General features: G+C 33.8%; 1 protein-coding gene across 2 annotated transcripts in view; it reads right to left on the bottom strand.

Annotated features, from left to right (window-relative positions):
- LOC145276814 (uncharacterized) overlaps positions 1 to 14,658 on the bottom strand; it is a 124,090-nt gene that overhangs the window by 51,448 nt on the left and 57,984 nt on the right. For both annotated transcript variants that reach the window (XM_080128149.1, XM_080128156.1), the window contains exons 12-16: positions 11,164 to 11,906; positions 7,430 to 7,542; positions 6,110 to 6,268; positions 3,289 to 3,392; positions 56 to 149 (exon numbers count right to left, since the gene is read on the bottom strand). In XM_080128149.1, the coding sequence (XP_079984275.1) occupies positions 56 to 149; positions 3,289 to 3,392; positions 6,110 to 6,268; positions 7,430 to 7,542; positions 11,164 to 11,906 (1,213 nt within the window). The remainder of the gene's footprint in view (positions 1 to 55; positions 150 to 3,288; positions 3,393 to 6,109; positions 6,269 to 7,429; positions 7,543 to 11,163; positions 11,907 to 14,658) is intronic.

The following is a 14,658-nucleotide window of genomic DNA, read 5'->3' as shown; positions in this document are numbered from 1 at the left end:
AAAATGAAATAAAAAACATATAAAGATATTGGAAAAAAAACCCAACATCTCTTACCTGGGTTTTAAGCATTTCAATTTCCTGTCGTTGTTCTTTGTTTGGAAGTGATCGAACTGCTTTGTGATATTTTTCAAACACTTTCCGTTCATTTCTGATTTGAACAAAATATAAAATTAAACATTGCATGAGTAAAAAAAACAAAAAAAACAAGAAAAATAAACTTACAAAATATATAGGGAATGATTTAGAATGCTAGACAACAAGAATAAAAACGGAATTCTTTTCTCTGAACTAATACTTTAATATTAAGTATTTAATTATTTTAATATTAAGTATTTAATTATTTTAATATTAAGTATTTAATTATTTTAATATTAAGTATTTAATTACTTTAATATTAAGTATTTAATTATTTTAATATTAAGTATTTAATTATTTTAATATTAAGTATTTAATTACTTTAATATTAAGTATTTAATTATTTTACTAACACAAAAAGTCATAACAACCCCCCCACCCCCAAAAAAAAAACTCATCTTTATTCATTATTGTAATAATTTCAATACTTTACTGCCAAGATAGCCATCTTGCTTTATTCTTAATACATAATTTTAAATAGGCAAAGCTAGATATAACTGGTCCACCGACTTAGTCAGATTTGGACCTTAGAATTACCCCTCGTTTGTTCATCCGTTTCTTTCCAAAATTCTCAATAGCTACTCATATTTTTCTGATATTTTGCATGAAGTTGTAACTACCCAAGGGAAGAAATGTAACATTCTTGGATTTTTGATAAAAATTCTGGTTGCATCCCCAGGGGGTCAAAAAGGGTCAAAATGGCCAAAAATAGTATTTTTTCGGGACATCGTTTCCGACCATTAGATTTTGTTAAAAATTACCCAAAAGCAAGATCATACGGATATACATCTTGAAACATAATCTTTGACCCTGGGAAAATTCTGGGGCTTGAGCCCCAGGGTGTTTTAGGGGTGAAAAACACAACTTTTGAGGCTAATTTTTAATTTTCTCCTAAAATTCATACTTGCGTCTAAATAAGGGCTTTAAATGGTACTGAATTTTTAAAAATTAAGACATTGTTCATCATGAAACGATGTAATTTGGCTGTTTTAGTCCAATGTTTTACATCAGGCCAGGGGTTTATACTCGATTTTATAAATACTGATTATATATTCGTAGCTTGAACTTTAATACATGCAATTTATTGTATGCTCATGTACCACAAGCCTGGCCCACTAAGGAATTTTAAAATCTTCTCACCGATGAGCTCAACAACTTGCCTGTTGCTATAAGGGTACTTTTGTTGGGTGATTTCAATTTCGATCAGCTTCTTACAAGTAATGTGGCACTAATAGAATCCTTTAATGAATCTCAATAATTTCTTCACCACTCAAATTGAAGGTGATATAATGAACTTAATTCTTTATACAGAACTTTCTTCTTCACCAGCGCTGTGGCTTCCCAGCCTATTTAGTGATCACTTTGTTTTGTACTTTAAGGTGTGATTATTTTATAGCTGTTTTGATCTATTTACTGCATATCAATAAAACAACAACAAAAAAAATCACATGTGACCCCCTCCCCCTAATTAACATCTAGAATATAAAAAAAAATAAAAAAACTTATACAGAAGCAATACCTTGCCATGGTTTTATGCTTCTACTAACGTTGCATCATTACCTTTTATTAAACAAACATGACAAAGGCATCAGTCAAGGGACCATAAAGTGTTTGGCTTATTTTAAATAGGCAAAGCCAAATATAATTTGAAATAGGCAAAGCCAAATATAATTTTAAATAAGCAAAGCCAGACACAATTTTAAATAGACAAAGCCGGTCTTGTTTTAAATATGCAAAGCCGGTCTTGTTTTAAATATGCAAAGCCGGTCTTGTTTTAAATATGCAAAGCCGGCCTTGTTTTAAATATGCAAAGCCGGTCTTGTTTTAAATATGCAAAGCCGGTCTTGTTTTAAATATGCAAAGCCGGTCTTGTTTTAAATATGCAAAGCCGGCCTTGTTTTAAATATGCAAAGCCGGCCTTGTTTTAAATATGCAAAGCCGGTCTTGTTTTAAATATGCAAAGCCGGTCTTGTTTTAAATATGCAAAGCCGGTCTTGTTTTAAATATGCAAAGCCGGTCTTGTTTTAAATATGCAAAGCCGGCCTTGTTTTAAATATGCAAAGCCGGTCTTGTTTTAAATATGCAAAGCCGGTCTTGTTTTAAATATGCAAAGCCGGTCTTGTTTTAAATATGCAAAGCCGGTCTTGTTTTAAATATGCAAAGCCGGCCTTGTTTTAAATATGCAAAGCCGGCCTTGTTTTAAATATGCAAAGACGGCCTTGTTTTAAATATGCAAAGCCGGCCTATTTTAAATACGCAAAGCCAGTCTTGTTTTAAATATGTAAAGCCAGTCTTGTTTTAAATATGCAAAGCCGGTCTTGTTTTAAATATGCAAAGCCGGTCTTGTTTTAAATATGCAAAGACGGCCTTGTTTTAAATATGCAAAGCCGGTCTTGTTTTAAATATGCAAAGCCGGTCTTGTTTTAAATATGCAAAGCCGGCCTTGTTTTAAATATGCAAAGCCGGTCTTGTTTTAAATATGCAAAGCCGGTCTTGTTTTAAATATGCAAAGCCGGTCTTGTTTTAAATATGCAAAGCCGGCCTTGTTTTAAATATGCAAAGCCGGCCTTGTTTTAAATATGCAAAGCCGGCCTTGTTTTAAATATGCAAAGCCGGCCTTGTTTTAAATATGCAAAGACGGCCTTGTTTTAAATATGCAAAGCCGGCCTATTTTAAATACGCAAAGCCAGTCTTGTTTTAAATATGTAAAGCCGGCCTTATTTTAAATATGCAAAGCCGGCCTTATTTTAAATATGCAAAGCCGGCCTTATTTTAAATATGCAAAGCCGGCCTTATTTTAAATATGCAAAGCCGGCCTTATTTTAAATATGAAAAGCCGGTCTTGTTTTAAATATGCAAAGCCGGCCTTATTTTAAATATGAAAAGCCGGCCTTATTTTAAATATGAAAAGCCGGCCTTATTTTAAATATGAAAAGCCGGCCTTATTTTTAATATGTAAAGTGACAATTAATAGAAAACCAATAATGGTATAAATTAATGCTTTGAATTTATTACAGTTCCTAAGAATGATCCCCTATTTCTAATTGGATGTTTGGAATAAATAAATGATTGGGTCAAGTGGTGCATTTGTATTGCTAGTATCTTACAACTGAAACATTTTGCGTTATATAGGTCAGGTTTTAAATTCAAACCTTAATTTTTTTATTTCTTCGTCTTTGAATTCATACAATTTCTCCAATTCTTCCTTTTTTGCAGCTTCAAATTCACTCATATCTTTTCTCAATTTCTTTACGCCCTGAAAATGAATTAAAAGGTTCTGCTTTAATAGATCATACCTCTATTTTCAATTTCAGTTTTTGAAACATTCAATTAAATGTTTTTAGCAAAAAATAAGACAATTGTGCTTCAAATGACATGCATGGGAAAGATGGTAAAAATTTACCAGGAAAAGGACACAGTAGATCAACAGTTTAAATTTACCTTAAATTGTTGCATCGTTGGTGCATTTATTACTTTTTTTTTTTATTACATTTTCACCTCAAACAAGGCATAGTGCCACTTTGATGTAGGGAGCTACTATCAAGGACATAAGTTGCAAGGATACTATGTAGGGAGTTGAGCAGCAAGAGGTCTGTTCATATTACACTTAAACCTGCATGCCAGTACAGTTGGGGAAGCAGAAACCCGGAAGGGAATTCCAAAGTCTATCAGTTCTGAGGAAGAAACTATTAAAGTAGAAGACTTTCTTACATCTAGAGATCTCTACTGTGTAGGCGTGGGACTTTGCTATTGGCAGGTTTGTTGGGGATATTTATGTCGAGGAGGTACAAGTGCTTGTAGTTCGTCGGAGCATCCACCATTAAAATATTTGTAAAACCGGCATATTTTGGCGATGAAACAGAGGTTGAAGCTTAAATGACAGTTCAGGATCTATTCAGGACACTTGGAAATCTATTTAAAGGTCCATGGATTCTAATTAAGAACGCAGCCCTCATTTGGTTCAATTGAAATCAGCAGTGATAAAAATTCATATGATATCCACGTAGTCCTCTTTCTGGTGCAAGAATGAATAAAAGGTTCTCAGGTATATCATCATGCTCATTGAGGAGATTGTAGGCCCAAATCAGATCACCACATAATTGTTGGTGCTTAAGGGAGAAAAAGTTAAGCTTTTGAGTCGTCTATCAAAGAGGAGATCTGATAGACTTTGCATCATTCGAGTAACCAGTCTTTGAACTCTCTCCAAATGCTAGATAACATGCATTAAATATTCTATTACATATGCTATAAACGCATTCTTACAGATTTTTTAAGTTTCTTGATTTAAGGGAGTGCAGCTTCAACTTATTTTGCTCATTTTTTTTTTTTTTTTTTTTTTACATAATTAGATGAACAATTTTTTGGGATTATTTAATATCAAATCAGTTATTCTGAGACAAGTTTTTATTTTTTTTAATATCTTACGGCATTTTGTAAAATAGTCTGCAAATGATAGATTCATAGATGGGACCCTAAGAGATAACTCTGACCCAGCATGGTGCTAACTTGGGAGTAATGGTATGATAAGATACAGCTCCCAAATTGGGGTCCTCACCATCGGATGTAGTTTAAAATCATACCCATGTAAAGGATAAATATGCATGTCTTCGACTCAACATTATAAGATAAACCATAGTACCGATTTACATATATATATACAACAGTATATTTATTTATGAACAATAAAAAAAAAACATAATAGCATGTGTGTGTGTGTGTGTATACATGTGTGATCAGGCATAGTTGTGATATGTTCATTAATGTTGTTGCACAATAATTAAATTGTTTATTGCAGACCATTAATGTTTATGGTGAAATTAAGTTATATTACCTCGAATATTTGCACATGTGTACAGGCGGAAATTTGTTCTTTGCATGCATTTTTTGGAATGATGCGATATCGTGTGTGTTCATGATCGTGTTGAGGTGAAAAGAGAGAGAAAGAAAAAAGAAAACAGAAGTGGAGATAGAGAGCAGTAAAAAGGGAAATTAGTGTCGCCCCCTGTCTGCCGAAGATGAAGTCAAAAGAGGCGATAATGTTTCTATTGTTTCCCTTTTACAATTTGTGTGTTCATGCCACAACACGCAAACCTGACATAGCAGTCGTAATAGTTCCTATACCCAGGACAGGGTTTGAGTAGTTGATAACGTAGGTAGAAGAAAAGAAAAAAATATATATATATGGAAAGACTTGGAAGGATAAATTTCAAGATTTTTAAGAGGTATGTGGTAGCTGTAGGATAAATATCCTTTCTTTCTCCACATGCCTACCATCAAACAGATTTCCACAGAGTTTCTTTCCAGGAACTTCCCATCTGTGGTAGACATTATCACCAGGTTGCTTCCCTGCAGATTACAACATGGTCATTGTTAAATCTAATGATTAAAAAAAACTTATAAACAATCCTGATAAGTAATCAAATTTTGTTCATTCCATTCATTATTTTCAATCCTTTCATAATATTCTTCAGCATTTAACAAATTATCTATTTCATTAACCCTCACCTTCAAGGATTAATTTCTCCTTTCAGAGGCAACAAAAGGTTTACTATCCTTTATCTCCTGCTTTATGTGGGAAGTGAAGTTATTGCCCGCTTCCTAAGGAGCTTTCCCAGGAAATGCCTGTTCTGATCAGAGTAACCCCTTCTGGGGATAGCTTGACATTGCACATTAAAAACAACCTTATGTCACATCTTGCCTCAGTAGAGAGATAAGCAAATATTTTCTCCTGCCGCCACGAGGCCTTTACTTAATATCACAGGCAACACCATAACAATGTAGACTATGAATTAAGATTTAATACATTTATAATCATTTATTTATCAACATAAAAAAGATAAACTGTAAATATAATTGAAAAAAAAAAAAAATGTCAATTTTAACAATTTTTTTTAACTTGCTTTCAAAGTAGATTTTTCTTCACAAAACAATGAGAAACATTGGATTAATAAAGAATTTGTTTGATAACAATACCTCTTCCCTTTCTCTGTGTAGTTTTTCTAAATTTGCATTTTCCTTCCGAAAACGAGCAATTTCTTTTTCCAACTGGCTCAGTTTCTCTCGAAGAAGTTTTGACTGCAACCCATCTCCAACAGGGACTTGTGTAACTGCCTGCAGCTTACACTGGCGAGCCTAGGGAAAGTATTAATTAAACTTCAGTTTTCTTAAAAAAAACACAAAAAAAAAAAAAAACAAACAAACACAGATAGAAAAATGGTAAAACCATTATCCAGGAAAAAAAAAAAAAAAAAAATTTGTATAGTTGAATAAGCATCCTTTTATTACTGTGCACAGATGATATGAAATGGAACCAGTAAGTATACACTTATCTTATAAATGTGCGATTCTTAATCTTGAATGAGCCAGGGATCATTTTTATATAAATAAGCAAGAATTTTATTTTTTATTAATTCTATCAACAAGTGTTAAGCATAGAGGAGTCAAAGTTTTTCAAAAGACTAATTACACAGGAAGAAACATGGGCCTATCACTATGATCCAGAAACCAAAGCAGAGTGAATGCAGTGGAAGTACCGTATATTTCGGTATATAAGGCGACCGTCAGATAAGACAAGGTACAAAATGATGATTTTTTTAACTTTAAGGGTCGTCTTATACGCCAAAATATACAGTATTTGGACTTATCATCTCCAAAGAAGGCAAGAATGCAGCTGTTCACGGGCAAGGTTATGCTCATAGACTTCTCGGATCAGGACGGAGTAGTGATGACATTACACTATTATGCTTTAATTTTTTAGGAAATTAAGCAACGCTATCAAAATCAAAAGATGGGGCAAGATCAGCAACAGTATCCTTTTCCTGCAAGAAATGGCTCCAGTCCACAACGTGAATATTGCTAAATCAACAGCACAGGTGTGTGGCTACGAAATCATCTTCCCCCTACTCTCCTGGCCTTACACCGCCTGACTTTAAGCTATTCCCAAACATGAAGTTTCCCAGCCTTCATTTCTGACATCACATCCTCGTTAGATGACAAACCTGGGTTGTTCTACAAAAACCAGTCTTCAAAGCTGCATTCAACAATGAGAGAAATGCATAAGTCAGGACGGTTTCTATGTAGAAAAAGACTAATAACTGTGCCAAGTTCCGTTCTACTGCTCTACCATTATGAGAAGTGGGTCAGGCGCATTACATATTGAACACTTCTCGTCTGTAGGTTTCACATAAAGATTTGTAAACAATACATCAAATTTTTCTTCAATTCAAATGTAAATAATTTGTGAGAAATTAAAGAAATTCTTTGGATAAAAAAGACAAAATGAAATCCACTTACCTCTTCAGATTTATCTTCGTTGGTTGGTTTGGATTTGAGCACTGGAAATAATTTACTGACCAGTTTGGAAGTTGGCGGGGATGCAATGGAAGAAACAGCTTTTTTATCACTAGCTATAAATAAATTTTAAAAAGATGCTTTAAATCAAAAATAATAAAAGTATAGTTATAAAGATATTGAATTTGTTATCTGAATTCTCTTTCCTTTATATATGTACTAGCTGAACCCCCAGTGTTGCCCGATCATACAATACATTTAAACATGATATTTTAATTTATGCAGGTTGCGTATGTATTATTATAGAATCGATTCTCTATTGATTACTATATATTACAAGGAATAATTTGCCTAGTGGACTAATTCGCAAAAAAAAAAAAAAATTAAAAAAATAATGACAATCTCGTTCATCAAATTCTGTCTGTGTCTGCTTATAATATCATGTCAACTGATATTTGGGTTTGATTATCTTAAAAATAGTCTTTCTTCTCTTAGATTTAAAAAGAAGAATTTTTACAGGGAAATATTTTATGATACAAGGTTGCACCGGTGTAACAAAGTATTACCCTGTAAAAATTCTTTTTTATCTATAAGAAAAGGAAGACTATTTTTAAGATCAGATTTTTTCGATTTTCGATACTTATCTCACAAAACGTAGCTAAGAACACTGCTAGACATATAAATTTATTTTTCTGTGAAATTTGAAAAAGATACCCTCAGCCATTTCGTAACCTATGAGGAAGAAACTCACGCGCGCACACACACACACACACACACACACACACACACACACAAAGTGTCTTATATAATAGTAGAGATTTTATTCAATTTTATTTTTGGTTTTTGCTGGGCATTTTACTAAATGCCAGACATTGACCCGTTATTTCAGGCAGACCAACAGAGAGATCTTTTTTAAGATTCTAATCGTCCCTTCCACTGCAAGTGTTTGGATTTCTCTTGCACTTGGTTCACCGGATATATTTTGCCGGATAGTTTTTGAAATCCTTCTTCATGAGTCCAGTTGCTTCTATAATTACTAGAATGATGGAGACCTTCAAGATTAGTTTCTTTTCATGCCATACACAACACCTTGTTATTTTGTCACATTCTTTCTCTTTGCGAGGTTTTAAGTTAGCATCACTAGCTACACTGCGTTGCTACTTTACAGAATTGTCTGCAACGTCATACTAAAGCTCAACGAATAGTTTATACAAAAAAAAGTATATCAGTGCAGGCCATAACTTGGCTTGCAGATGCCACCATCTTCTACATATATAAAGGGCAAGATGTGTGTATATGTGTGTGTGTGTGTGTGTGTGTGTTTGTATGTCTGCCAAAAATTTTCGACACGCAACAGATCCTCACACGATCGGTATCGTTTTGAAATTCGACGTCTCGGACGACAAATATCGAAAAATTGGTCAAAAGCATTAATTTTTTCACCCTGAACTCGCCAGTTTTCTACAAGGAGGGGTCAGTTTTTCCACCAACATTTTTGTAAGTCATCACCTCCTTACGATTGACTAGCCTTAATTTCAATGTTCGCGACTTCCGGTTTTGCCATGGACGTATCGGCAAAGACATCACATTTTTTTTCTTCACCTTCTTTTACTCCTTTGTATTACGAGTTCGAGCCCACCTGCCTACTACCACTTCTTTTTTTTTTTTTTACATCTCCCCCCCCCCCCGGTGGTTGTTGTTTTTTTTTTTTTTGTTTTTTTACTTGACACACTCAGGCAACGCCGGATTGTTTTTTTTTTTTAATTATTTTTTTGTTGAAAGTTTTAACATTAGGTTATTTATGTGATTTTTTCCATTCGCCTCTTCTTTCTTTTTTTTTTTTTTTTTATTACTTTTTACACCTCGCCCTTGCTCAATATCCTTACTACACCACCTACACACCCGGGCAACGCTGCATACTCCTGCTAGTATTACATAATTGAAGAGTTATGAGGCTAAGATTAGTTGAGATAGTTTCTTGTAGAGAAGGTATGTTTGAAATAGTTAAACTGAAGTAACATCTGGGAGGTACACTTCGGTGTTGACTTTCAAGCTGACTTTGAAAATGTGAAATGGCATGACATGGCCTTCACTTGAAACCAAACCAAAAGACCATAACCGTGGCCGGAAACTTTGTTTTCATCACCCTGGCACATCCATGGTTTTTATGGCAATCCATCGATGCATTTTGAGGGTGCTGACACTGGCCCTGTTATCATAACTTGGATCGGTAGAGAACATGAGTTATACAGTGGCATATCTCCTGTATTTAAAAATCTTTTTTTCTTTTTTTTTTTTTTTTTAAATCCATCCCTGAAGCTGCATTGTTTCAAATTTCTAAATGTCCAATAAATCTAACATAGTGAAATTTTCAAGGTTGGGTTTAAATAGCTTTTAAACTGGCATATCAAACTTTGATACTGATAAGCCAATTTTTATTTGTTATTGTTGTACATGTTATTGGCATTATAATAACATACTTTGCTACAGTTTATTAAAAAAAATGTAATATGCTCCAGACAACATTTTTCAATGGTGACTGAAATAAAAAAGCTAGAGGAATAATCCATTTTTAAGAATACAAAAATGGCTGTCATCCATTCGATTAACATGTTCTTTTTCTGTAAAAAATATGCAAACAAATAAAAATTAAAAACTCACTGCATCCCAAACAAGACCAGGTAGGTAGACGACGTGTTCAATTAGACATTTTTGTTTTGTGTTTAAATATTATTACGAATAAAAGATTTACTATGCCACAAACTTTTGAAAAAATGCATCCCAGAATAAAAATGTTTGGGAACTATTGCATTAGATGTTCATGAAAGCGAACCTGTTTGAAGCCATAATGACATTAGATGAATATTTAGTATCATAAGCAAAAAAGAACATTTAGAAAGAAGAACTGGAAAAAAATAGAAAGAAAATGAAAAGGAAAAAGGTAAGAAAAAGAAGAAAAAAAGAGGTGAAAAGGAATAAGAGGAGAGTAAAAAGAGGAAAAAAGGTGGAATGGAACGGGGAAGAGAGTGAAAAATAGAATGGGGAAGAGAGAGAAAAATGGACAGGGGGAAGAGAGAGAAAAAGGGACGGGGGGGAAGAGAGAGAAAAAGGGACGGGGGGGAAGAGAAAGAAAAAGGGACAGGGGAAGAGAGAGAAAAAGGGACGGGGGGAAGAGAAAGAAAAAGGGGCGGGGGAAGAAAGAGAAAAAGGAACAAAAGGGGGTAGGAAAGGAAAGGGGAGGGTGGGAAAGGAGGGGAGGGGTGGGACAGGAAAGGGGAGGGATAGGAAAGGAAAGGGGAGAGGTAGGAAGGAAAGGGGAGGGGTAGGAAAGGAATGGGGAGGGGTAGGAAAGGAAAGGGGAGGGGTAGGAAAGGAATGGGGAGGGGTAGGAGAGGAATGGGGAGGGGTAGGAGAGGAATGGGGAGGGGTAGGAGAGGAATGGGGAGGGGTAGGAAAGGGAGGAAGAGGGGTAGGAAAGGAGGGGTAGGAAAGGAAAGAGGAGGGGTAGGAAAGGAAAGAGGAGGGGTAGGAAAGGAAAGAGGAGGGGTAGGAAAGGAAAGAGGAGGGGTAAGAAAGGAAAGGGGAGGGGTAAGAAAGGAAAGGGAAGGGGTAGGAAAGGAAAGGGGAGGAGTAGGAAATAGCAGAAAACAGGAAAATCCACGGAAAGGAAAAGGGAGGGGGAAAGAAAAAGAGGAGACAAAAAGGAGGATAAATAAAAACAGAAAATAAATACATACTAATAAATTTTCCCAAATTTTCTGCTGCGTTATCCTCAGTTGCAGAAGAACCATTTGTAATAAAATGTTGGCTATTCTTTAGCACTGAATCACAAGTATCGTTCCATTCATCATAATCGTCAAATTCATCAATGACTGATGAAGACCGCGAAGTGTTAGGAGTTGAATTTTCGACAGTACCATCATCGGTAAAGCATTCATCAGACGAATGAATGTCAGAATTTGTAGTTCTTTCTGGACTTTCCTCATAACGATTGTGATCAAAAGTGTCCGGACTGGAAGAGCTCCCAACAGAGTCAACATCTGGCACTATCTTCTGCTTTGACCGATTCTCCTTCTGCGCAATCTTTCGTGTAAGAACTTTGGGTTGGTGACATGGGGGAGGAAAGACAACATCTGATCCTTTCATTGCTTCAAAATCAAACTGAGATGCCACCGTCACTTTACGACTTATCTTGACACTATCTTTCTGTTCGCTCTTTCTTTGAGCCAAACTTGTATTTTCAAACAGATGATCGATTTGATTCTGAATGGCCTTGTCATCAACATCAGAATCTTCATACTCTAACACAGACTCTCTTTCATTCATGCACAATTCATTATCAGGGACTTTTTCTGGAGATCCAATCAAGGTGTCAGCATCTGAGGAATTTTCAAGAGAATCATCTGGATCTATCGAATCTGACTTTGGACTGTTCTGACTTTGCCGACTGGGACTTTTAGAGAGTTTGGCTGATGTCGGTCTGCAAAACAGAAAAGAATTGAGTTTTGTTTTTCTTTTACATAAAACTGTAATAAATGATAAATTTATGTATGTATACTATTTAATTAAAAGTAACAAGCCACCTCTTTCCCCATTGTACAACTTGCTCAAGATCAAAGGAGAGAGAATCAGAAAGAACTTGGTCGTTTACGGTCTTAGATGTACTACCATAGATAGTAGTGTCATCAGTATAAATGTCTACGAATGATGTAAGGATGTGATTTGGAAGATCATTAATGTAGATCAGGAAGAGAGTTGGGCCCAGGATAGACCCCTGAGGGACTCCAGCATTAATACTGAGAGCTTCTGATTTCTGCCCATCAACCACTATTTTATGAACCTATCAGAGAGAAATGATTTAATAATTGAAAAGACATTTCTAGCTATACCGTAGCTGGAGATCTTGTGAAGTAAATCTTTATGCCATACTCTATCAAAACTGTTATAAATGATAAATTTATGTATACTATTTAATTAATTTTACACTTGTTCATGTTTTTGACCATGTCCTTGTGCTTCAGATCAAATGCATGTTATATTTGCCTTATATTCTTCTTTCTATAACTTAAGGCCAATTTGCTAGTCATCATCAAAGTTTATAACTGTTTTTAACCATCTTCTTTTGCACTGAACATGATGACTTAGTTATATTTTTGGGAAAAGAGAATTCCAGCAGAGTGCTCTATTATAAGTCAAAAAATGTTCAAAATAAGAGCGTAATGTTTATATTTTTATTTTCAGAAGTTTAGATAAGATAAGCCACCAGTACCATTGGTTTCAAACCTGATATAAGGGAACCATTTTAGGTCCCAATATCAAGCTCTCTTCAGCCGATCTATCTCATCTATCTTTAGCCGGAATAATATGAGATAATTTCATGTTTGTATGCACATTATCTACCTCTGCCTTTTTTTTTAAGATAGAATCATCCACCCTTCAAAGATACAATGTAAAAAGTAATTTTTAAAAATGTTATCTGATATTGCTTTTGTGTCAAATGTGAAACTCTTCCTTAAATACACTTTTTTGGTCTTTGGGTGAGGAGTGTAGTATCTGTTTTTTTTTCCCAAAGATGATACATATGTGTATACAGTGAATGTCAAAAGCCTGGAAGTATGCCAAACTCCAACACAGAGATATAACCATATATATATATTATAATTTCTCAATAACCAAGACAATGATATATTATAACAGGTTTATTATAAGATGTATTTCCTCAGTGTTTCTTAACCATTTGAACAAACTTAAACATCATTTTCTTAAAAGATATTCCAAAATGGCTAATCATCAGACATTAGTAAAATAAGAAATAGTGTATATTTTTATATGTATTACAGTTGTATTTTGTATCTGATGATTAGCCATTTTGGAAAATCTTTTAATGAAATAATATTTAAGCTTGTTCAAATGGTTAAGAAATTATTGTAATACTAAAGAAATACATTTTATGATAAACCTGTTATAATATATCACTGTCTTGGTCATTGCGAAATTATAATATATATATACCCTATTATTAAGACTGATAATCGTTGAGCTTAATTAACTGGGTCAATTAATATTGACTTTGGTTTAATTGGTATATATGAACATGACTTAATAAGTAAATTTTGGTAAAAAGTTATAAAAATATATATATATATTGAAACTAAAATAACAAGAGTACTAAGTATGTTTCCGTTTAAACAAAGGTAAAACAATAATATTGTAAGGGTCTGCAACCATGCTAAATGTCCAAATAATTGAAATATTTAAAAAAAACAAAAAAAAAACAGCAGCAATATACAACAGATGAAGAATACAAACATGTAATTTCCATAGGTCTTACTAATATCAATGCCATTGAATATTTCGGTACTTGCACAGTTTAATCAAGACATTAAAAATGAAAATATTGAAATAAAGTTGTATTGTATGTATCTGTTTTGGACTGAAGTTCTCCGGAAAAAAAATTTCACTTAATTTGATCAAGTAGTTTTTTTTTACAGCGGAAAAACATTTTTTTTATGGCAGCATACTGGAGGAAGCCATGTTTGGATTTTTAGAACACGCCGACACCCCCCTCCCCATCTTAGATACTAGCTTTTCTTCCTAAAAATCGAAATATGGCTACCTTTTGAGCGATATCATAAATTGTTTTTTTGCTGTAAAAAAACAAAAAAAAAAAAACTACTTGTTCAAATTAAGTGAAATATTTTTTTTTTTTTGGGGGGGGGGGCTTCATTCCATAACGGATATGTAAAATATAACTTTTTTTTTCAATATTTTCATTTCTTTTAATTAATTTGATTAAACTGTACAAGTACCAATATTTCATCTGGTGTCAGTTTTATTTCCTTTTAAACCATTATTTTTTTTTTAATTGATCTAATTCCACCTATCCAATGTCTTCTTGCATATACCACTGCAACTTTTGGTTATAAATAAATAACCGCTGAGATACAATGCACGGCTCTTTACAAAAAGACTTTTCTTTCTTCAACTTTACAACATGGCAAGGAAGAAGGAAAGAAAAAAAAAAGAGAAAGCAACATACTGAGGATGAAGTATTGCTCTGAAATATTCACATATATGCATTTTGTATTTTAATAATAAAAAAAAAAATTTTAATTAAATAAACAAGCCGAGCATGCAGGGTTCTTCTCAAAGAGTGAAAAATTTACTTTCACGATGATTCATGTTTGTGCAAAATTTCAAACATATCCAAGGCATGGTTATTAAAAAAGTGT

The sequence above is a fragment of the Euprymna scolopes genome, chromosome 1, assembly GCF_053919585.1.
Source record: "Euprymna scolopes isolate OS-2025 chromosome 1, ASM5391958v1, whole genome shotgun sequence".
NCBI classification, from domain to species: Eukaryota; Metazoa; Mollusca; class Cephalopoda; order Sepiida; family Sepiolidae; genus Euprymna; species Euprymna scolopes.
The sequence above is the reverse complement of the archived record's forward strand: the minus strand, read 5'-3'. Positions and strand labels throughout refer to the sequence as shown.